Source organism: Tursiops truncatus, chromosome 15 (genome assembly GCF_011762595.2).
Source record: "Tursiops truncatus isolate mTurTru1 chromosome 15, mTurTru1.mat.Y, whole genome shotgun sequence".
NCBI lineage: Eukaryota > Metazoa > Chordata > Mammalia > Artiodactyla > Delphinidae > Tursiops > Tursiops truncatus.
The window spans coordinates 56,893,969-56,916,196 of record NC_047048.1 but is presented as its reverse complement, the minus strand read 5'-3'; the positions used below and the strand labels follow the sequence as shown (position 1 = coordinate 56,916,196).

General features: G+C 54.4%; 2 protein-coding genes across 34 annotated transcripts in view; one reads left to right on the top strand and one right to left on the bottom strand.

Annotated features, from left to right (window-relative positions):
- The window catches only part of ITPA (inosine triphosphatase), a 21,859-nt gene extending 7,017 nt beyond the window's left edge, over window positions 1–14,842 (top strand). The window contains exons 2-8 of one of the 9 annotated variants that reach the window (XM_019950714.3): window positions 1,877–1,934; window positions 2,023–2,087; window positions 2,705–2,778; window positions 3,731–3,762; window positions 4,319–4,434; window positions 7,452–7,528; window positions 8,709–9,184. In XM_019950714.3, coding sequence (XP_019806273.2) covers window positions 1,877–1,934; window positions 2,023–2,087; window positions 2,705–2,778; window positions 3,731–3,762; window positions 4,319–4,434; window positions 7,452–7,528; window positions 8,709–8,832 — 546 coding nt within the window. In that variant the 3' untranslated portion in view covers window positions 8,833–9,184. The other 8 variants (XM_019950713.3, XM_033840550.2, XM_019950715.2 and 5 more) reach the window with 8 other exon arrangements.
- On the bottom strand, window positions 10,610–22,228 carry SLC4A11 (solute carrier family 4 member 11). Of its 25 annotated transcripts, XM_033840538.2 has the most exons (20): window positions 21,506–21,586; window positions 19,928–19,972; window positions 17,466–17,618; window positions 17,283–17,329; window positions 16,772–17,003; window positions 16,608–16,689; window positions 16,250–16,373; window positions 14,383–14,598; window positions 14,213–14,306; window positions 13,988–14,113; window positions 13,795–13,908; window positions 13,572–13,704; window positions 13,232–13,305; window positions 12,533–12,797; window positions 12,351–12,457; window positions 12,090–12,258; window positions 11,826–11,999; window positions 11,418–11,613; window positions 11,164–11,333; window positions 10,895–11,035 (listed from the first exon to the last, which is right to left on the bottom strand). In XM_033840538.2, the coding sequence occupies exons 1-20, from the start codon at window positions 21,546–21,548 to the stop codon at window positions 10,972–10,974; spliced, it is 2,628 nt and encodes an 875-aa protein (XP_033696429.1). In that variant the 5' UTR covers window positions 21,549–21,586; the 3' UTR covers window positions 10,895–10,971. The 25 variants fall into 25 exon arrangements, with proteins under 25 accessions (XP_033696427.1, XP_073648861.1, XP_073648865.1 ...); XM_033840536.2 differs by having other exon boundaries at window positions 10,610–11,333; window positions 21,506–22,221; XM_073792775.1 differs by lacking the exon at window positions 21,506–21,586 and having other exon boundaries at window positions 17,283–17,332; window positions 19,928–20,179.

The window sequence follows — 22,228 nt, the reverse complement described above, 5'->3', positions numbered from 1 at the left end:
CAAGGTTGTTATCGATTGTATGTACCTATTACCATTTTCTTAATTGTTTTGGGTTCGTTTTTGTGGGTCTTTTTCTTCTCTTGTGTTTCCTGCCTAGAGAAGTTTTTTTAGCATTTGTTGTAAAGGTGGTTTGGTGGTGCTGAATTCTCTTACCTTTTGCTTGTCTGAAAAGCTTTTGATTTCTCTCTTGACTCTGAATGAGATCCTTGCTGGGTAGAGTAATCTTGGTTGTAGTTTTTTCTCTTTCATCATTTTAAGTATATCCTGCCACTCCCTTCTGGCCTGCAGAGTTTCTGCTGAAAAATCAGTTGATAATGTTATGGGGATTCCTTTGTATGTTATCTTTTGCTTTTCCCTTGCTGCTTTTAATATTTTTTCTTTGAACTCAATTTTTGTTAGTTTGATTAATATGTGTCTTGGTGTGTTTCTCTTAAGATTTATCCTGTATGGGACTCTGTGCTTCCTGGACTTGGGTGGCTATTTCCTTTCCCATGTTAGGGAAGTTTTCTGCTATGATCTCTTCAAATATTTTCTCAGACCCTTTTTTTTTCTCTTCTTATTTGGGACCCCTATAATTCGAATGTTGGTGTGTTTAGTATTGTCCCAGAGGTCTCTGAGATTGTCTTCGATTCTTTTCATTCTTTTTTCTTTATTCTGCTCCTTGGCAGTTATTTCCAGCAGTCTGTCTTCCAGCTCACTTATATTTGTTCTTCTGCCTCAGTTATCCTATTATTGATTCCTTCTAGTGTATTTTTCATTTCAGTTACTGTGTTTTCATCTCTGTTTGTCCTTCAATTCTTCTAGAACTTTGTTAAACATTTCTTGTATTTTCTTAGTCTGTGCCTCCATTCTACTTCTGAGATTCTGGATCATCTTTACTACCATTACTCTGAATTCTTTTTAGGTAGCTTGCCTATTTCCTCTTCATTTATTTGGTCTTATAGGTTTTTACCATGCTTCTTCATCTGTGACATACTTTATTACCCTCTCATTTTTTCTGATGGGTGGGATTGTGTTCCTGTAAACAGGAACTGGTTGTTTGGCCTGAGGCTTCCAACACTGGAGTTTGTAGGCTGTTGGGTAGAGCTGGGTCTTGGTGCTGAGATGAGGAACTCCAGGAGACCTCACTCCAATGAATATTTCCTGGGGTCTGAGGTTCTCTTATTAGTCCAGTGGTTCGGACTCAGAGCTCCCATCGCAGGAGCTGTTCACTTGGGGGTTCTTCCCGTCTCCTTGGGCGTCAAGGTCCCCCACCACCATCTGGCAGGCGCCCTAGTTGTAGGGAGACACAAACTCTGTGTCTTCCCACGCTGCCATCTTGCCTCTGCCCCTTGTAAATGATATTTTGAGATATCTGCTACAACTGTAATGGGATATGACAACATCTGCGATTTTAATAGGTTTAAATATCACAGGAGATGCTAATGCTATTTGTGTTTGTTTTCTATATTCACTATTGAAAGGGACGCTAAATTTCAGGTAGGGGTTAGTGAAAATAAAGTGTTTTGTTTTGTTTTGTTTTGTTTTTCCTAATCCAAGTTCACAGATCTCCTGAATTCTGGGTAACCCTTGATAGAAAATTCTTGGCCCAAAGGATAGGTTTTGGGAGCACTGAGAAGGGAAGAGGGTGTTCTAGGTAGGTGGTTAGCATAAACAGAGACCTGAAGTAGGAGGGAGGGATTGGAGAGTGAGGAGATGGGGGAGCTGACCTGCTGGGGTGGGACCCTGAAGGCTGGGGTGAGGCTCATGGGCCTGACTTGGTGAGCTTTAGGGGACTGACAGGAGAGTTACCTGACGAGAAAGATGGGTGACAGCTTGTGTAGTAATGGGGAATAGTTAAACAAATGGTGATAAATGTTCTTTCGTTTTGGAACAGGTCATTCAGATTCTAGGAGATAAGTTTCCATGCACTTTGGTGGCACAGAAGATTGACCGTATGTCTCTGATTAGTTCTATTTTTAAAAGATGATTCAATTTCTCTCTCTCTCTGTGACCTGACTGTGTGTCTGTTTCTCTGATAAGTGCCAGAGTACCAAGGAGAGCCTGATGAGATTTCCATTCGGAAGTGTCAGGAGGCAGCTCGCCAGGTGCTTGCTCCACACATGTCCTGTACTTGCGCCTCTTGTCCTGGTGGCTCCTGGGGTCTGTGCCTGCTGGGGATGGGTAGAGAATATGGTGGGCACACTTTATAATGACTTGAAGGACGTTTCCAGGCTTAGCTAGGCTGGAGTCAGTTAATATTGGCTCTGGAATACTGCCTTCCTTTCTCAACCTTGACTGCATAGTATCCCCCTAGATGACCACACACACACATAATTCACTCTTCCCAATTCTCAGGTACATACATTCCACCCCTACATTCTCCCCACATACATCCACCCTGCACTCACACACCTCTGTGGAACTGAAAAAGAGTGCTTTGTAAACAGTCAGGCTGCTTGAGTATGAATCCCAGCTCTCCTGTCACTGTACCTGGAGCAAACTTTACAACCTGCCAAGGCTTTGATGTCCCTACCTTTAAAATGAAGATAAGACATTAGTCAACAGCTGTTACCCAGAGCAGATGGACCTCTATCTGCTGCTGCTGTTGCACATCCCAGCTAGCTGTGAGTGTGGCCCTGGCTTGGATGGCAGGGGAATTCAGGGTGGAGGTGGGGCCTGCTGCTGGACGCGGGTCTCAGGGCTGCATGTTCTTGTGCTGCAGGTGCAGGGCCCTGTACTGGTGGAGGACACCTGTCTGTGCTTCAACGCCCTTGGGGGCCTCCCTGGCCCCTACATGTGAGTGCTCCCCCACCCTTTTGCAGGGCCCTGGCCACAAAACCACTTGAACTTTGAAATGATTTGTTACTTGATACTGCGGGTCATTCACTGTCTTGGCATCAACACCAGTATGTCAGATTGTCTTGAGGGAGGATTAGGGATGGGGAAGAGGCATACCTTTCTTTTGTAAAGTATGAGAATGTGATTGTGTAAGTTGAGATGGGCAAGGGGAACTCACCCATTGGAGAGGTACATTTGTGGGCAGATCAGTTTCAGGAAAGAGGAAATAAGGAAGTTGAGATCTGCAGATGGATTTCCTTAAAGCTATCCAGTACCCTGGACCCCCTCAGAAGGTCTTTGTGTATCTCTAGGGTACAAATACCCCAATTTGTTAGGTCTTGGGTATGTATACAGTTGACCCTTGAACAACTTGGGGGGGGTTAACCTGTGTTTAACTTACAGTTGGCCTTCCATATCAGTGAATTCAACTGTATATTACTGTAGTATTTACTACTGAAAAATATCCATGTATAAGTGAACATATGCAGTTCAAATTCATGTTGTTCAAGGGTTAACTGTATCTTTAACTTTTGGATTGCTAATTTGTTTGCCAAGGCAGTAGCACCCCTACACACTTATAGTGTACATTGCTCCATATTCTTACCAGCACTGTTTTATGACTTTTTAGTATTTTGTAATGGCGGGAGTGGGAAATGTTACCACATGCAATTTTAATTTGCATTTCCCTAATTACCAGTGAGATTGAGGGCTTCACTGGTTTATCAGTTCTTTTGTGGATTGCCTCTTTGTCTCCATTTCCTTTTTCCTATTGGATTATTTCTCTTCATTTTGAGTTGAGACATTCTTTGCTCTCCCAGGGCTCTAATCCCTGGGAGATGCAGCCCAGAAACAAGGTGGTAAGAACATCCATCTGATTGTGGTGTCTGACTCACCTTTATTTCTCTTGCAGAAAGTGGTTTCTGGAGAAGTTAAAGCCTGAAGGTATTATCCCCATGTCTCTTTCTTTAGACCTGTTTGAAATTAAGAATCTGTGGGTTCTACGAGAGGAGCTCCAACTAGTAATCAGGAATCTCGGGTTCCATCCCCTTCACGGAGTCTCCATTCACCTCAGTTTCCCCATCTATAATCTACAGCTCACACTCTCCCTATACACCCGGTGCCAGGGAGCACTGAGATTTGGGAGGAGTGGATGGGGTGGGGGTGGGTGGTGAGAGCTTTGTGTTTGAGGGACAAAGGGGCTCTAGTTGATTCTGGCTCAGAGGGACTGGCCCCACTTCTTGCTGTCCTTGCCTCAGTGGGGGGTGGGGAGAGGGACACCCTGCTGCTCCCCCTGGTCCCAGCAGCGCATACCCTGAAGCCCACAGTAGTAGAATAAGGAACCCCACATCCCCATCACCCAACTTCCTGGGTTATCAGCGCAGGGCCTATTTGGTGATATGTATAACTCCCCTTCGCCACCTGGGCCCATTGAGTGCGGAGAGGGGGCTGGGGCCGGGCAGCGTAGAGTGCGCTGAGCCCTCACTGCACGTGCCCGCAGGTCTCCACCAGCTCCTGGCTGGGTTCCAAGACAAGTCGGCCTATGCACTCTGCACGTTCGCGCTCAGCACTGGGGACCCCAGCGAGCCTGTGCGCCTCTTCAGGGGCCGGACCTCGGTGCGTACCCATGCTCGTTCCCCAGAGTGCCGCCAGAGGGCGCTGTGACTCGCGATGATGCTGCAGGACTGTAGTGGGGAGGGCGCGCCCCTGGGTACCACAGCTAGAAGTGCTGTCAATCCCGAAACTTATTTGACCCCAGAGTCAGGTGTTTGGAAACGCACAGTGGCTTACAGCTGTTGGGGCCTGGTATACCCAGAGCTCTGCAGTGTATGCTGTCCTGAGAAGCAGATGTGGAAACTGAAGGTGACAACTCCTAGAGCTACATCTATAGCCCAGACTTCTCCAAGCTTGAATCTCCTCATCCCACTGCTGAGGCAACAGCTTCCCTTGAACATCTCACAGCCTTTCCAACTTTTTATGTTCATATAGAATCTTCCTTCTCCCCCCAACTCATTCCTTTCAAAACTGCCCTTCAGTGCCCCCATGCTTACCTATCAGACCGTAGGTTCAGCTGCTTCTCACAGGGTCCAGACCACCCTCTGGGCTGGCCTGCTTCCCCCACCCCACCCCCGCCCCAGCCCATCCATCCCCTCCCCGTGGCAGGAGTGTACCTTCAGGCACATCATTTCTCTGCTTTGTCCTTTCTGCTCAGGATAGAATCCAAAGTCCCACCATAGCTCACATAGCCCTATGCCAGTGGCTCCACCAGGGACTGTCCACAGATGTTTTACTTTACACTCCCTGATTAGATTTTTAATTTTTGTGGTGAAAAAACAGGTAACAGAAATTACCATCTTCATTTTTAAGTGTACAATACAATAGTGTACACTGTTGTGCACCAGATCTCTAGAACTTTCTCATCTTGCAGAATTGAAACTATGCCCATTGAATAATGACTCCATCTTCCCCTCCTCTCTCCAGCACCTGGCAACCACCATTCTACTTTGTGTTGCTAAGAGTTCGGCTACCTCAGATACATCATATAAGTGGAATCCTGCAGTGTTTGTTTTTTTGTGACTGGCTTATCTCACTTAGCATAATGTCCTCAAGTTTCATCCATGTTGTAGCATGTGATAGGATCTCCTTTTTTAAGACTGAATAATATTCCATTGTATATATATACCACTTTTTCCTTTATCCGTTTACAGGCATACCTCGTTTTATTGAGCTTCACAGATATTATGTTTTTACAAATTGAAAGTTTGTGGCAATCCTGCATTGTCAGATGATGGTTAGCATTTTTAGCAATTAAGTATTTTTAAATTAAGGTATGTACACTATTTTTTAGACATAATGCTATTGCACACTTAATAGATTACAATATAGTGTAAACATAACTTTTATATGCAGTAGGAAACCAAAAAATTCATGTGACTTGCTTTATTGCGATAATTGCTTAATTGCAGTGGTCTGGAACTGAACCCACAATATCTCCAAGGTCTGCCTGTATTCATTGATGAACACTTGCGTGGCTTCCACTTTTTGGCTTGTTCATATGCTGCTATGAACGTGGGTGTGCAAATATCTCTTCAAGATCCTGTTTTCATTCTTTTGGGTATATATCCAGAAATGGGATTGCTGGATCATATTGCCTGGTTACATTTTTAACAGTTAGTTTTAGTGGTCTGCTACTTTCACAGAAATGTTCTCTCAAAAATCAAAAGTATGAACAACCACAGGCCCAACTTCCTGCACCATGACTGACTAGCAGCTATGCTGCTGATGGGGCCTGATCACTTTCATCCGACCATTCCCTATTGTCTCCCCAGCTTGGGCTGCTGTTTGTACTTTGTTGCTGCCAGCCCTGACTTTAACTGAGGTAGCCTTGTTTCTCCTTGTTCTGTTCTCCCCTGTGCTTTCGAAAAAACCCTAGCCACGTTGTCCTTTCAGCAGTGCGTATGATAAGCCTTTTCCATCTCTGGACCTCAGCACAGCTGTGTCCTCCACCTAGAATGTTCTTGCCCTAGTCCTTTATGTGGCCAAAGTGTCCCCTCCTCACTGAGGCCTTCCCTGAGCTCCCCATCTTGTTATTCTTGAGCCCAGCTCCCAGTGTGTTGCCTCTAAGACACTTTGCATTTGGTAATCATTAATGTGTTTACTGATGTAATGCTTGTTTTGCTTAAGAGTTCCATTCTGTGAAGGCAAGGCTACGATTTTCTGTTTTCCTGGTGCCTGCTTCGCTGAGGCATTCAAAAAACAGTTGTTGCATGGGTGAAGTTCAGAGTGGTTCAGTAACTGGCCTCAGTCACACAGCTCCCCATTAGCAGAAGCAAAATTTACCTTTGGTCTGAATGACTTGGAATTTATATGGCTAATCCCCATCCTCTACTACCTCCCTTGTATTTTATAAGTTTTTTTTTTTTTTTTTTTTTTTTGCGGAGCACAGGCTCTGGACGCGCAGGCTCAGTGGCCATGGCTCACGGGCCCAGTCACTCCACGGCATGTGGGATCTTCCCGGACCAGGGCACGAACCCATGTCCCCTGCATCAGTAGGCGGACTCTCAACCACTGTGCCACCAGGGAAGCCTGACACTGGTTATCTTTGTCACATTTTCCTTTTGGAATTTGCCTATTACAGCCAGTATTTACTGAGCTCATTTTTGTGTTGAACATTGTGCAAAGTAATTTCTATTTTGTTGTTTCATTTGTTAGAGCCTCCCTTGTATTTTGAGAAATGCAGTAATAGTAGCAGGCACAGGGCTTGGCTGCAAGGTTCAGGGCCCTCAAACTTCCTATTAGGAGAAAATGTTTTCTGTCAGTCTTTCAAAGTTGCTTCTCTTCTTCAGTGAGGTCACAGTTTGTCAAAGCTTCAGAGAGGGAGGCTGGTCCCAGGGGTATCTGTGGGCTAATCAAGCATGTGGTTCCTCCCTGTCTGTGGGGAGCGAGCCGTCCTGCTCTGCATTTTATCTGTGTTCAGCAAACATTTGCCGGCACCATGGACCCCTTGAAATAATATATTTTGAGTAAATAGGGTTTAACCAAATTCATAAACCAAACTCAGTCTGGCTACTGCCCTCCTCACAGTGCATCTCCTCCACACCCAGTGGCACACCTGTCCCCCTTTCCTCTGGCAGGGCCAGATTGTGGTGCCCCGTGGCTGCCGGGATTTTGGCTGGGACCTCTGCTTTCAGCCTGATGGATATGAGCAGACGTAAGGAGCCCCAGTTTCTTTCAGGGGTGTGGGGTGGGGATGGCCGTGGTCTGGGTTGGGTCAGTGCCCTGCCCAGGTGCAGGCACGCGGATACAGGCGGGGCAGGCTCTGAGGTGCCGTTCCGGCTGAAGGCAGCTCTGCTGGGGTGGATGCAAGGAATCTGGGTGGCCTGGTCCACAGCTGGGAGGCAGCTGGGCATAGCTGAAGTCCTGGGCTCTCGGGCTCAGCTCAGCGCAGAGCAGCTTTGTAGCTTCAGTGGCTTCCCCGCTCTGACCTGGGCTTGTCAGCTTTGTTGGATGATTATCTGACCCCCATTTAGTCTGGAAAAATGTTAGCACTTGGCCACCACGTTACACCCCCACAGTGCCAGGTGTTCTCAGTATTTCATGCTAGCCCCCGCTTATTTACACGGGACATGTTGGCCATTATTGGAATCGGGTTTGTCAAGCTGGAGGGGGGCCCTTAGGGAGTGTGGCCTGAGGCCTCACAACAGCCAGGCAGGGCTGAGGACAACATGAAGCAGCACTTTGGTGACACAAAGGCTCTATATCTGCACTGTGCAATCCGGTAGCCATTAGCCACGTGTGGCTGCGGAGCATCTGAAATGTGGTTAGAGCAACTGAGGAACAGAATTTATTTTTATTCAGTTGTAATTGGTTTAAATGGCCACAGTGGCTGGTAGCCACCATATTTGACAGCATAGATGTGAAAGTGACAACTGGAGTAGGGATTCTCACCTCACTGGAGTCCTGCCATGGATGGCAGGCCACTGGCTGGCTGTTCAAGGCTCATCTGCTGCCCCCTGCCCCCACCTGCCCGCCCCACAGTGCATTGGAGGAGATTGCTATGTTTGCTCTGTCAGGCCCCACTGCTTCCCGTCAACAGATGACAAAGCTGATAAAGCATGCAGCTCATCCCCCTGTCCCCAGCTTCCCTTTGATGACTTTTGGACACACTAGAACCAGTTTAAGATCCTTTCACACTCATTAATATGGGTTTCTACCTACAGGGGAATTTAAGACTGATTTTTTAAAAATTAACTCTGGTTGCCAGGAGCTGGTAGCCCCACTACCCTTTCCTAGGGACTTTTTGAGCTTTGGGCTCCAGGATGAGGTGAGGTGTACACACCCTCCCTGAATCTGGGCCCCCTCTTCTCTGAGCTGCTACTGTTGCCCCTTAGGTATGCAGAGATGCCCAAGGCTGAGAAGAACACCATCTCCCATCGCTTCCAGGCCCTGCTTGAGTTGCAAGAATACTTTGGCAACCTGACTCCACTTGGAGCTGGTGATGACCACTCTGGCTGAGGATCCGGGGAGGGCTAGCCTGAAACCGCCTCTATCAGGCAGGCACCCATCCAAGTACCGCCTTCAGGGTTACCACTTCCTGGGGGTGTTACCAGCCGTCAGGAGCAGCTGGCTCTGCTTGGAGAAACTTTGGCCAGAGGACACCATCCTCTTGTCCTCAGGGATTCAGTGGTCTCCTACAGCCTCCAGGCCTGGAATCCGGAAAGGACCTTGGGTGTTAAAACTGGCCTTGGCAGGGTTGAGGGTTTGGGGAAGAACCACACAAACAGCCTTAGATGTTTTTTAAATGCAGCAAATAAAAATTCCGGAGGGTACTTGCTTCCAAAATAAACTGGGTATATTTGCTCTGAAACCTGCCCCAGACAGGTGTCTGTCTCCTGAGTCCCCTTTGGCATGAGCAGGAAACCTCTCAGGTCGGGGGGGGCAAAACGGGTGTAGGGGGGTGGCTGGAGGAGGGCAGTGCTGTGTCGAGGCTGTTTGTGTGCTCTTGCTAGCTGGAGTATTATATCTTTCTTTTTGTCCTTGAAGTCTCTGATCATGGGCTGAACTTTTACATGCCACATCCCTGCTGCCCGCCCGCCCAGCCACTGAGCAATGCCACCACCCAGCTGGCCTCTATTGTGTTTGCTGGGTTGGGGGGCGGGCAGTGTGGGATGCTGAGTGCTTTTGCTTTATTCTGGTGTACATTAGAGCAGCTAAAATGTTGGTTTATGGTTATAACGCCAGGTTCATTTTTATGGCAGGGAGGAGGGATGGAGTTCTTGACCCCAGTTGGGTTGACATGCCACGGTTCAGCCTGGGGGGCCAGCTGAGTTGAGCCCTTCAGGAGGCCCGGCTCAGCTACCCCAGACCCGTACTGAGTCCTGGTAAAGCCCTTCCCTGGGAGGGACTTCAGAGGCCCGGGGTGGCTCCCTTGCCTTCCTGCAGGTGTTACTCTGGTAAAGAGGAGGTGCCCAACCCCAAGGACAATCAGAAAAGCCCGTTGTGTGCAGCAGGTTGGGGGGTGGGGGTCCTTAATGCTGGTGTGTCGCTCCCAAGCTTAAGTTACATCCCCTCCTAAGTCCTAGCAGCACGGCCCAGGGCCTAGATTTAACAGTTGTTTCCTCCCCTAAAATTCATCAGCACCCGTGGGTGAGGACAGGACCTCATCCCTTTGCTCCCCTCTTGTCTGTGAAGCCCAGCTGGGTTGTTTCCTCAGGAAGTGCCGGTGGTGGTGCTCAGCCTCCTCTGAGTTGTCTGCTTGGCATGGGTGGTGTCCGGCTGGAACTCAGGTGTGGGGTGCTGGGGGGCCTGCCTACTCCTTGCCTGGTGATCCTGGACACAGCCCCACCTGCAGGAAACACAGGCTACTGGGGTGGGGGCCCCAAAGAAGGATCACTTGCCACGTGGCACTTGGAGCGGGGCACCCCTCTGTCTGCTCCTCAGCTGCTTCCTCAGAGTTCTGTCCTGGATGCACAGTACATTTTCTGTCCCCTTTAAACTTTACCCATCCTGCAAGCAGCACCGTGAATGTGCTTATCCCACCCTACCAGCCACTGGGCTCTTCACTGGCCCCAAGCCCACTTTCCCTGCAGGTTCCTGGCAACAGCAAAGGCCTCCTGGACCTTCCATGTTTCCCTGTTGAGCTACTGTGTGGAGTTGGAAGTAATAGCCCTTAGGCGGCACTCAACAAATCAGTCCCTTTTATCCCACCTCCCCTGGGATGGCTTCTCCCTCCTCAGGGCCCTCAGGTGGCCTTCAGAGGCTGGGGCAGGGCAGCATGGATGGAGGCGGTATGTAGAAGCATAGAAACAGAAGCTTTATTCTCTAATGTGCATACAGCAAGTTCCTTACACAATCAAGGAAATGGTTTCTCTTTCAGGCTCTTTTATCAAAAGAAAATCCGTCCTGCTTAGTCCCACCCTGGACAGAAGCTGCCCTGAGCAGAGTTCCGGACCCAAAGCAAAAGGCTAATGGGAAGAGGAGCTGACACACACCTTGGAGCCCCCTCAATGCCCAGACACCCTAGGCCAGTTGGGACAGCTGTGAGGGGGTGCAGTACAGAGCAGCACCCCAAGATACACACAGCCACAGAGCCAGCCTGGGAAGACCCAGAGGGATGGGCGAATGGGGTGTGGCCAGGGCCTGGTAGTCAGGACCTCAGTGCTCAGCGTCCATGGCGTCCAGGTACTTGGCTTCAATGATTTGGGGCAGCAGGTTGTAGCTGAGGGGAGGGGGAACAGGCAGGAGGATAAGCATTGGGTCAGGGAGGAACAGGCTGAGGGTAGCCACTCCAGCCCACCGTCTCCCGCCCAGCCGAGTCCCTCCTGCCTGCTGGCCACCCTCCCGTACCGGATGGGGATCATGGCGATCATGATGAGGGGAAAGATCATCTTCATGTAGGGCAGGGTGCTCATGCCAAAGGCACAGAGCAGCAGCAGCTGCAGGACCTGCAGGCCTGTGAAGTAGTGGATCTTCCTCTGGGGCACCCTCCGGATGTAGTGGGTGGGTGGGTACGAGGTCTGTGGGTGGCAGGGACCAGGTGTGGGCAGGTCTGCAGCCATATCCCCCACCCCCACCCCTCACTCTCAGGGCCAGACACTCACTTGGTCCTTGAGCAGCAGGACCATGCGTGCAAACAGCTGGCTGCCGTCGATGGAGGTGAGCGCGATGTAGAGAAAGAGGCCGTAGAGCACAGGCTTGGGGATCCACTGTAGCGGGAAGGGCAGCAGCAGGAGGGAGAAGCCCACCAGGATGCTGGCGCCCAGGGAGGTCAACCGCGTCTCCTTCACACTCACAATCCTGCGAGGTTCCAGTGCACTGGGTCACCTCTGGCCTGGTCCACAGGGCCGTGTCCATCCCAGGTCACATGTGCTTCCTGGGCTCTGTTACTTCTGGGCCCTTATCCCCTGAACCATATCCTTCCTTAGGTCATATGTGGCCCAGGGCTACCCCCCACCTCAGGGTCCACGTGACTCTGGCCTCACGTCTCAAGGGGCCACTTTCACACTCACGTCTCGTAAATGTGCCCATTCTCCACACGCTCCTCCACCAAAGCTAGTGCCCGCACGTGCAACGGGGAGTGGGGGTAGGCAGCGTGGATCCAGGGCAGCCCAAACAGAGACAGCCCGGTGTTGATGATGGCGATGAGCAGGAGGTCCCAGTGGTAGGCAGTGCCCTTTACCAGCCTGCAGCAGGCAGGGTCACATGTGGACAAAGCCCCATGGCCCCTGGAGGGCTGGACACACGCTTACCCCTCCCTCCCCAGTCCTGCGAACCTGTTCTCCGGGGCATTAGCCAAGGCAGCCACCAGGTTCTGCTCGATGAAGAAGAGCATGGAGAGGAGGAAGCCGAGGCCCATGGCGCCGCTGACGGCCACCAGGGATAGTGAGTGCATCTCGGCCATCTCGAACAGGCTCTTGCTTGGGTTGTAGCGGAACTTGCTCACTGCAGCCAGGTACAGGCCCCTGCTCAAGCCTTCCTCCCCCACAGAGCAACCCACCACACCCCACCACACCCCACGCCTAGTCCCAACTCACTCTTAATCTCCTGGAAGCCGTAGGAAGAGATGAGGGAGAAGGTAAGCACTGAGATGGGCAAGGCACAGTCTGACAGGATCTCACGCATGTAGGGGTGCAGGTAGGGGCTAGGAGGCAGGTGGGTGTCAGCGTTGCCTGCAGCTTGTGCTCCCTTTCCCTCACCCTGAATGGGCACCCCTCACCTCTTCTTGAACTGGTAGAGGGTGTAGCCCAGCCAGAGTGTCCCCAACATGATGAGGAGGCTGAGCACAGCTGTGTCCCGGGCCAGGGCCTCGGGGCCCTGGCTGCCCACTGAAGTCAGCTCTGGTGGGCCGGCCAGGAGGCTGGTGTTGAGGGCAGCGTGGAGGCTGCTGTTGAGGCTGGGGCTGAGGCCCAGCAGGCTCACCGGGGAAGACCTATCTTCGTAGTAGTTCCCGTGGTTGTGGCCACAGTAGTACTTCTGGAAGACTGTGGACACAGGCCAACAGGACTCAGCCATCTGGGCTCTGGGAGCCTGGTGCCCAGCAGCTTCCTCATGGATGTGGGGGTGAAGGAGCCCCGAGGGGAGGAAGGGATTCTGGGGGGAGGAGGGGAGAGAGCTGGCCTTCTGTCAGCCAGGACCCCTTGACCTGCCTGTCTACCCACCACCCCACACCCTGCCCTTGTCCATTTCTGACAGCAAATCCTGCTTGGCCCAGGGCCTCTGATCCTGCCTAGGGCAGCTCTGTCACCCTCTAGCACGTGGGCCTGCTGCTCTTTGCCAGTCATGGCTCCCAGAGCACCCTGGGCCATGGAAGCAACCTTAGCGCTTACATGCTTCTTGGTTGCTCTGGGCACAGTCCATAGCCCCCCATCTCAACTCAGCTTCCCCTACAGCAGGTGGCCGCCGGCAATACACTCACTTTTGACCATGCCCTTGACAGCATCCAGCACGAATGTGATGGAAATGAACAAAGCAATGATCTCCTCCGTTGACCTGCCAGCAGGGGATATGCCTCATAAGACGGGGTGAGTTGTTAGTAGCGGGGAGGCTTCCCCGAGCCTCAGCATGGCCCCCTACCTCCTGCCATGAAGAGGACCAGGGTCCTAGGCTTTCCCCTTGGAGCAGTGATATGGTGGGGGCACCCCATCTGCTCTAGGGTTAACAGGGCCTCAGAGGCTGGCATGGAAGCTGACCCAGGCCCCTGGCCTTGGTCCCCCTCCTGCTTGTGAGTCCCAGAAGCTTAGGGAAGGACCTGTCACCTCTTGAAGAGACTCATGACCAGGCTGAGGTTGAAGAGGGCATAAAGCGCGAGGAAGAAACTGTTCCACAGGCCTGTCCATGCATAGAAGGTACTGAAGTCCAGATTGTAGTCATCACAGATGCCACGGATCACTAAAGGCGGCGGAACAGGAGTGAGCAGTCAGGGCCAGGCTGGGACCAGGGACCTCAGGAAGCATCTCCCCGCTGCCGCCCCCACTGCACCGTGGATGTAGAGGGCCAGGGGTGCAGTCGTCAGCAGCACCACCAGCGGCTGCCCGGAGAAGAGTGCATACAAGAGGCCTCCAATGCTCTGCCCAGCTATGGTCTTCTGTACATCTGAGGAAGCGGGGTGGTCAGGGGGGAACCGTGGCCCTGGGCTCCACCCGGCATGACCCACCAGGCTCCAACCCCTCACCAATGGCCCCGTTCGTGTTCTCATCGTTGAGGGACCCAAAAGCGATCGTGGGCAGGAGGCAGGCAAAGTAGAGGAACAGGGTGGTGGTGATGTATTTGCCCACAGCTTTGTTTTTCCCGATAATGCCTAGGAATGGGAGACAGGGCGGAGGGTGTGTTGGGGACACAGGACAGGCCTGGGGCCTGAGCTACAGGCCGAGCTCCAGGAGGGCCATGGGCCACTTACCATCAGTGAAGTCCAGTGGGTACACAGGGAATCTGCGGGCGATGTCCTCCCGGATGCCCCTCCCGATGGGGAGAAAGTCCTTGTGCCGTAGGGGCTGGGAAGAGGACACGCACCCATCAGCCCTGTGTCCCTGCCCTGTGCTGCCCGCCCAGGCCACCTCTGCCCTGCACCTGCGGGGGTCTGTGGGTGCAGATGGAGCTCATGCTGTAGTCCTTCGTGCTGATGCTCGGACAGTGGCTCATTATGGTGAGCAGCTGTCTCTGATGTACCAGGGCCTCCTTGAATTCCTCCTCCGTGCGGGTCTTCAGGAGCTTTTGGCGGAAGGTGATGTCTAAGAACATCGTGGCAAACGTGCGTCCCACCTCTGTCGCTGTCTTGGTGCTTTTCTGGGGATGGGGCAAAAGAATCACATCTGTAGCCACTGTAGAGCGAAGGGTGCCCAACCCCAGCCTGGCCATTCATGGACAGACATTCCCAAGCACGTGGCAGGTGCTCTCCCCATGACCTGGGTGTAGTCCCCCAAAGTTCAAGCATAGTGGACCCTGCCACGATTTCCACCAGGTCAGCAGATCACTAGAACTACCATCAACCTAGTATTTTTTTTTTTAATAAACTCAGGTATTAAATCTGTGTAATTGTGGATAATGAAATCATGATGATGGAGAAAAATGTTCACCCAGCTACTTTTCACTGGTGGCATTTGCACGGTCGGCTGGTTTATGATTTTCAGAGGTGTTCCAGGCCCATCCAGCCTTCTGCCTCTTGCCTGGCCAAGCTCAGCCCCGTCCATGAACTCAATGTTCAACCTCCACCACAGCAGCCTGTCTCACCTCCCCATCCTAGGTCCCCTGGGAGCAGCATGCACCCCCACCCCCCACCCCGTGCTGCCCAAAGCTACAGTCCCAGGGCTGCACCGTGCACACTGTGCTTTCTGGTAGCTTTAGAACAGGCTTGTTCCCCCGAGGAGGAGCCAGGTGTCAGGATGGCTGGCGTGTCTCAAGGCACCAGTCTAGCCACTCAATCCTAGGGATTCTATTCCTTCCAGCTGTTCTGGCCACCTTGTCAGCTGTCAGTCCCTCTGACCCATGAGCTGCCCGCTGCCCTAAATGCCCTTCCTCTCTCCCCAGCAAAGTAACAGCTGGAGAGATTCACAGCATGTCCATGAAAGCCCTGGGAGGGACGATCCCGGTAGCACCCCCTTTGCTTAGAGAAAGCCTGGGGAGGGGCCATCCGAAGCTCTGAGTCTACACCAGAGGCAGGGGCAGAATCATCAAGAAGCCAGTGGAATCTTAAGCATTAAGGCCCTTCCCAGGCCTGGGGAGGAGCCCTAGCCATTTTCTATTAATGACTTTAAAATCTTTTTCCATAAAAGAAGATTCCCCAAATATACGTATAAGTCTCAGCCCCCACAAACGCGAGATGCCCCTGGCCGGGGGGTAAATGCCCCAGGAAGGAGTGGGGATCTTTGGTCAACAAATCATAGCCAACTTTAGAGTTAGGGTTGGGCAGGCCAAAGAAAGGCCCCTATGTTTGAATAGTAATAATCTTAAAAAGTATCTCTTGGGCTTCCCTGGTGGCGCAGTGGTTGAGAGTCTGCCTGCTGATGCAGGGGACACGGGTTCGTGCCCTGGTCCGGGAAGATCCCACATGCCACGGAGCGGCTGGGCCCGTGAGCCATGGCCGCTGAGCCTGCACGTCCGGAGCCTGTGCTCCGCAACGGGAGAGGCCACAACAGTGAGAGGCCCGTGTACCGCAAAAAAAAAAAAAAAAAAAAAAAAAGTATCTCTTTTCAGTCAGGAAAGAAATAGAACCTTTTGGGCAACTTCTGGGGAAATTAGGCCTTGATGAAGACCTACCAAGTATGCTTCAGATAAACCCCAGTAGGGCAGAGATGAACAGAGAGGGTGAGAATGTGGCCTTCAGAGGCCAGGACTGTGGTGCCTCCAGCACTGGGAGAGATGCCCCCAAGAAGAGAGCAGGGTAACCTGGAACTCTCCTTCCTGGGAAACACAGCAGCCACCCGAAACCCCTCCTCACCATCTTGGGTGGGGCCAGCACTAGGATGACAAACCGCACCTCACAGGAATTCTCCCCCCAGTTCTGCGGGCGAACCAGGCGGCTGATGCACACGTGCCGCTTCAGCAGAGCCTTGGAGGTACAGCTGGCAGGGACAGAGAGGGCACACAGCACACAGTTGCCACCCTTGGGAGCTGGGGCTCCCCCCTCCCCGAGCCCCCAACTATGACCCCAGTGACCTCTGTTAGGGAGGAAAAAAAAGACCAAATGGGATGGATTCCTCACTCTCCCCGCAAACAGCGAGCCAGCCTCCACAGGGACTGGATGCCTGGCTCCAAGGTGACGTGGGGAGGCCAGTTGTGGCAGCCTGGCAACTCACATGATGCAGAGCCACGACTGCTGGTATTGCACCCCCGTTACTGTAGCAGTGACCCCTTGGATTGTATCTGACAGTAGGTGAACTGCTGACAGAGTGGAAGGAACAGGAGGGTCAGATGGCCCCACCTCCCTGACCTCCCGCCCAGGCAGAAGGACAGCCCTTACCTTTACCCTCCATGGGGGCCCCGGCATCAGTGAAAAGCATGGCCATGAGCAGGTCCAAGTTGCAGTCGGGCTCAGTGTTGTGGGAGTCTTGGGCTAAGCGGCACAGCATGGCCCGTAGCACGTCATCCAGGGACGTGGCTGTCTCGTTCAGGATGATGCTGGCCCGTGCCAAGAAGCCGTCTAGGTCCCGGTGCGCCCGGATCTCTTCCTCAAAGTTCTTTAACTTCAGGTACTGTGGGGACCCCACACATCGAACCACACAGGTCCATAAATAAGAAGGACCTGTCGCTGTCTGGGTCCTTCCTCTGTGGTGGTCCCCAGCTGACCCTGCCCACCAGGACCCAACACCCGCTTCCCAGAGAGAAGACCAGCGAGGTTGGCCCCAGCAGCCGGGCCCTGGGCTAGTATGAGATCCAGCATCAGTGTGAGCTCTCTCAGGGAAGCAACCACCTCCACCCCCAGCTAGTGGCCCAGGACCAAATGTCTCCCATCCGGTCAATGGGCCACTTACCTTGCGGGAGGTGTGTAGGAGACCGTAGCCTCCAGGCGATTCACTCTCTGCTGGAGGAAAGCAGGAGGGCTCAGGGGGCGGCCCCAGCCCTTCAGGTCTCTCTTGGTGGAGCGGGGCCGTATCTGCCCAGTCCCCAGTCCCCTGCGTGCCTCCCCCGACCCGTCCCTGCTACAACCCCCATACCGGACTGGGTGGGCTGCACCTCGAGGTTGACGTTGACAAAGAAGCGGATGCTCTCGCCAGACACAATGGAGGAGTTGACCGTGTCGAAGGCCTCATCCCCCAGGCTCTCCTCACGGGTTTCAGAGGCATCATCCGCGTCACACTTGAGGTAGCCTGGAGCCCCAACCACCACCAAGAGAGACCCCCCCAAGAGGGCCTGGCTACACACAGGACAAAGGGGCTCCAAGCCAAAGGAGCGGGGGCCCCTGGGCTGTCCCACTTGGTGCAATCTCGGTGAGTGGTAAGGGAGGCCTCTAGCAGGCTAGGAAGGAAGCCTCAGCTAGGCCCAATATCTGGTCCTGGCCCAGCTCCCTGAGTATGGCAGCCAGCTGGCACCCCCCACCCAATGGTTTTCTCCAACATTCTCCAGCAGCGGGAACCCTGCACTGTTCTGTGCCACACATATCCTTTAGCTAGAGAAAGAACATGTTCATTCCACAGACACTGAGCCAGGCACATGGTACAATGATGTAGTTAAGACTGACTGGCCCCCGCCTTCTCAGAACCTCCAGGCTGTGGGACCTGGAGCTGTCTGGCTCCCCAGAAACGACTCAAGGAAAGCCAGAGCCCTGCAGTATCCGGACCTCACTGGCACAGGGAGGGCATGTGGAGCAAAGCATCAGGGCTGAGAGACCTTAGTCCAACATCAGACAAGGCCCAGGAAGCAAGAAAGCCAGACAAACAGAGCCAGAGACGGAGGTGACAGGACCCCAGAGGAGGCCTCATCTCAGGCCTCCACCCATGGTGGGCAAGGGGCATGTTATGGTACCTTGGGACTCCAGAGCACAGAACATGCTGCCCCTTTCTTTTGGTCTGCCTCTCAGTTCCTGCAACTGACCCCCAACACAGGCCCCCTCCTATAGGAAGCCTTCCTGATGACATGAAAAAGTTCCAATCTGCCCTGAGTCCTGCTGGGGCTCCCCACAGCCTCTGGGATGACAGCCTGAGCCAGACCTGCTACCCCTGGCCCCTCAGGCCCAGTCCCACACCACCCACCTCAATCTCTCACTCCTTAGGCCAGGCGGCCAGCACCCCAGGCATGCCAGCTCCTGTCCTCCAAGCTGAGGGCTTCCCTCCCTGGAGGGCCTTCTTCAAGGCTTGACAGACCCTTTCTTCTCTGGCAAGTCCACCTAGGGCCCTCCCTGCCTTACTCTTGGCCCAGCTGACACCTCTTCCTCACTGTCCTGTAGGTCCCCTGTGGTCCACCACTTGTGATTCACCCAGGAGCCCTTGTAGCTGAGACCCCACCAATGCCTGAAAAACACCTGTGCAGGAACAGGGACGGGTCAGCAGCATGCCTCCACCTGCCAGGCAGTGACTCACCCTGACTCACTTCCACTCCCTCCCACTGGTTTCCTCTGCACATCCCAGGCCCTGTTCCCCCAATGTCCTGTGCTCAGCCTGGGCCCTTTCTGGGTAGGAGGCACTAGGCCTCCACTGTCAAGGCCATCATGGACTGGTGACCCCTAACTCCAGGTCTGCACTGCACCCAGAGCCCAGAGAAGAACTATTAAGTCAAAAGATGTCATTCCCCCATTTGTCATGGAGCTCACGTCCATGAAAAACACCTTCCTCCCCAATTCTAGACCTGCTTTGCTTAGAATGCTTGGTTCCCCAGCCCCAAAGTGTCCCAACCTCCCTTCTGTCACCCCCACCAGCACCCACTATTCCCCGGCATGCCTCTCACACTGTCCCTCTTCTCCCCTATCCTGGGCTCTATCTAGGACCTACCCAGCAGACACTACCAGCTCCCTGCAAGGCTCCTGGGATGCCATGTGTGCCCTATCTCCACCCTACAGCCCAATCACATACCTAACCTGCCCACCAGCAGCCTGGCACATGCAGTCACCATGCCCTGGGGACCCTGGGTAGGAGCACATCACCACTGTGTCCAAGCACTGTCCCACTAAACACCCCTCTGAGGCCAGCTCTGGAATCTGGTCTCAGGAGAGGCAGCCCAGAGCCAGCCCAGAGATAAGGGGAGGGAGAGAGCTAGGCTGGTGCAAGCAGGGAAAGCTGAGGTGCAGAGAGGTTACAATTCTTTAGAGGGACAATGGCAGCCCCTCCCTCACAGGGCTGGGCGGGGTCTGAGGAATGTGGGCAAACACAACACTTAGCCTATAAGCTGGTCAGACAACCAGAGCATTGTAACAGCAAAACCATGGGCTATCAGATGGTCCACATAGTGCAGAATGGGAGCAGCCTGCCCTCCCAGGACCACAGGACCACCAGAGATCTGCCAGAGTCCAGGGCAGTGTCAGCTGCCCCTCTGACCACATCACAACCTTCTGGAGGGTAGAATCCAAAGGCATCCCAGCACCAGCAGAGGACCATGAGTACCCAGGTGGATGGACTAGGTCCCCTAGAGACTTTTGACCAAGGAGCTCTCTATATACACACACCCATACCTGAAATGTACTCACCTGCATCCTCAAAGTATCCATTCTGCGACATGATAGAAGAGTTTTCTGCAAGGCAAGCCAAAGAATTGTCACCAGCTCCATGCACCAGCCCTGGACAGTCTTCAGGGCACATCTGCTGCCCACCACACACAAACCCTGCTGAGTCTTTCTTACCCTTCCCAGAGACCCTGGGAGAAAAAGGAGCAGGGGACAGTACAAGACAGGGGCTCCTTGAGGAGCCAGAGGAAGCCAGGCCTGTTATTCTTCAGCCCATCTGCTAGGGGCTGCCCAGGTGGGAAAGGACCGAGGCAGACAGGGAGATGTTTTCAGCATGTTTTCTCCAGGAGTAATTAACAGTAGCCGGTGAAGGAAGGAAGGATTCGCTTGTTGCAGGAGTCTGGAGGGAGGAGACCCGTCTGGCCACCTTCCCTGTGGAAGCCGGCCTCCCTCTCTCAAGCCTTCGCTGCCAAGCCCAGTAACTGGGCTGGGGCTCTTCCAGCACATTTCGGCTCTCACTCTCACGTCGGTCCCTGGTGCCATCAACACCCATCACACGTGCAGTTGCCCCCAACCGCACGCGCCAGGGGTCACACTGGGGCGACCCGGCAACGGTCTCCTGCCCTCAGCACCACCCACTTTCTCCTGGGAGGCGGAGCCGTTGGTCCTCTTGGGAGATGCCGCGGGGTGGGGGGCGGGTGGTAGGGGAGGAAGAGAGCTGTCCGCGCTTTCAGCGCCGGGCCCCGGATGGATGGTCCGGACTGTTTGTGCCTCGCTGTGTGAGGAAGGAAGCGACAGGAAGGGCCGCCTGCACGAGAGGAAAGCGGCTCCAGACTCGGAGACCCTGGGGGTCGGGGGGCAGGATGCGGACGGACTCCCGGGGCGGGAGCCCGGGCGGCATAGAAGGGAGGGGCGGGGTCAGTAAAGCTAGCACCAGAGGCTGCAGGGATGGACAAAGGACGAGGATGACGATGGTATGGAAGGGTGGGGATGCTACTCCCATGCGGGGCGGTTCAAGTGCACGTAAATAGATGGCCGTATAAACCCCGGGCGTCAGAGCGGCGACGGAGAGACTGCTGCGGCCGCGCAGGGGACAGTCAGAGGCCCAAGGATCCCTAAGAGTGGGCAGGCTGCCGCGCTGCGCCAGGGGCGGGAAAGGTGTCGGGTAGAACGTAAAGTGAGGCTTTCCGAGGTGGCTGCACGCCCGGCTGCGAAGACCCTGGCGCTCCAGGTGCTAGGGACCCCGAAACTCCGCCCCGCCATTTGCAAGCCCCCCACCCCTCCACCAGCTACCTCGTAGGCTGAAAAACTGTTAAGAGTTTCAAAACGGTGTTAAGTCAAGCGCGCAGTGCCCACGAAGTCGTCCTGGGCTTCCCCCAGCCACCCGCGTACCCACCCGGGCTCCCACTCCCTCGTGGCTGAACTCACCCCGGGCACCCCCGTCCCTGTTGGGAAGCCCCCACGACCCTCTCGCCCACCACGCCGGGGGCCGGTGCAGGCCGGCGGCGTCCGCATTCCCCCCAGCGCCTCGACGGCTCCGCGTCCCAGCTTAGCACGCCTCTGCGACGGAGACCGGACGCCCTTCCAGCCGCAGGCACCCACCGCATGGCTGGAGATGGAACACGCGCCTGGTGGCCGCGGCCATGGCCCCAGTGATCAGCCGCGGGACGGCTGCACACCAGTGCGCACGCCCTGGCTCCTCACCAGGTGCCGCGGGAACGACCGCAACCTCGGCGTCCAGGGCGGGCCGGCGGCTGGAGCCGGTGACACAAGCCTGTGCCGCGCCTGGGTCCTAATGCCGCGCCAACAGTCCTCCCCAGCGCGGCCCGGGCGGGGTCCCGTCCGCCTGCCCCGCGCCCTCACCCGCGCTCCTGTTCAGCCCGGGCGGGCTACTCCCAGGAGCCCGCGGCGACTTAGCCAGAACGCGTAGACTGGGCTTCTTCGGGCCCGCGCGCTGAGCGTTAGGGGCTGAGCGGGGCTGCGAAGTTTCTGGGAAGAAGCTCGGTAAGCTCGGAGACCCTCGGAGTTGAGGCAGTGAGGCGGGTCTGGGAAGAGCCTCCCTGCAGTCGGCTTTAAGCTCTTGGCCGGGCCCCCTCACCCCCTCCTCTCGGCAGGGGGCCTCTGCTGGGCCCCGCCCTCCTGGGCCCCGCCCCCTCCATTCATCCCGGCTGCTCGAGCGGTAAATCCTCCTAGTCCTCCTCCAGGAAGCGCGCCCCGACTAACTACACGGGCCGGCGCGCGTTCTCTGGGCTACGCCCTGCCCCGCGGAGCCCGCTGCCCTCCCGGCTCGGCGGCGTCGGGTTTACTGGCAGCGCGCCTCGCGGT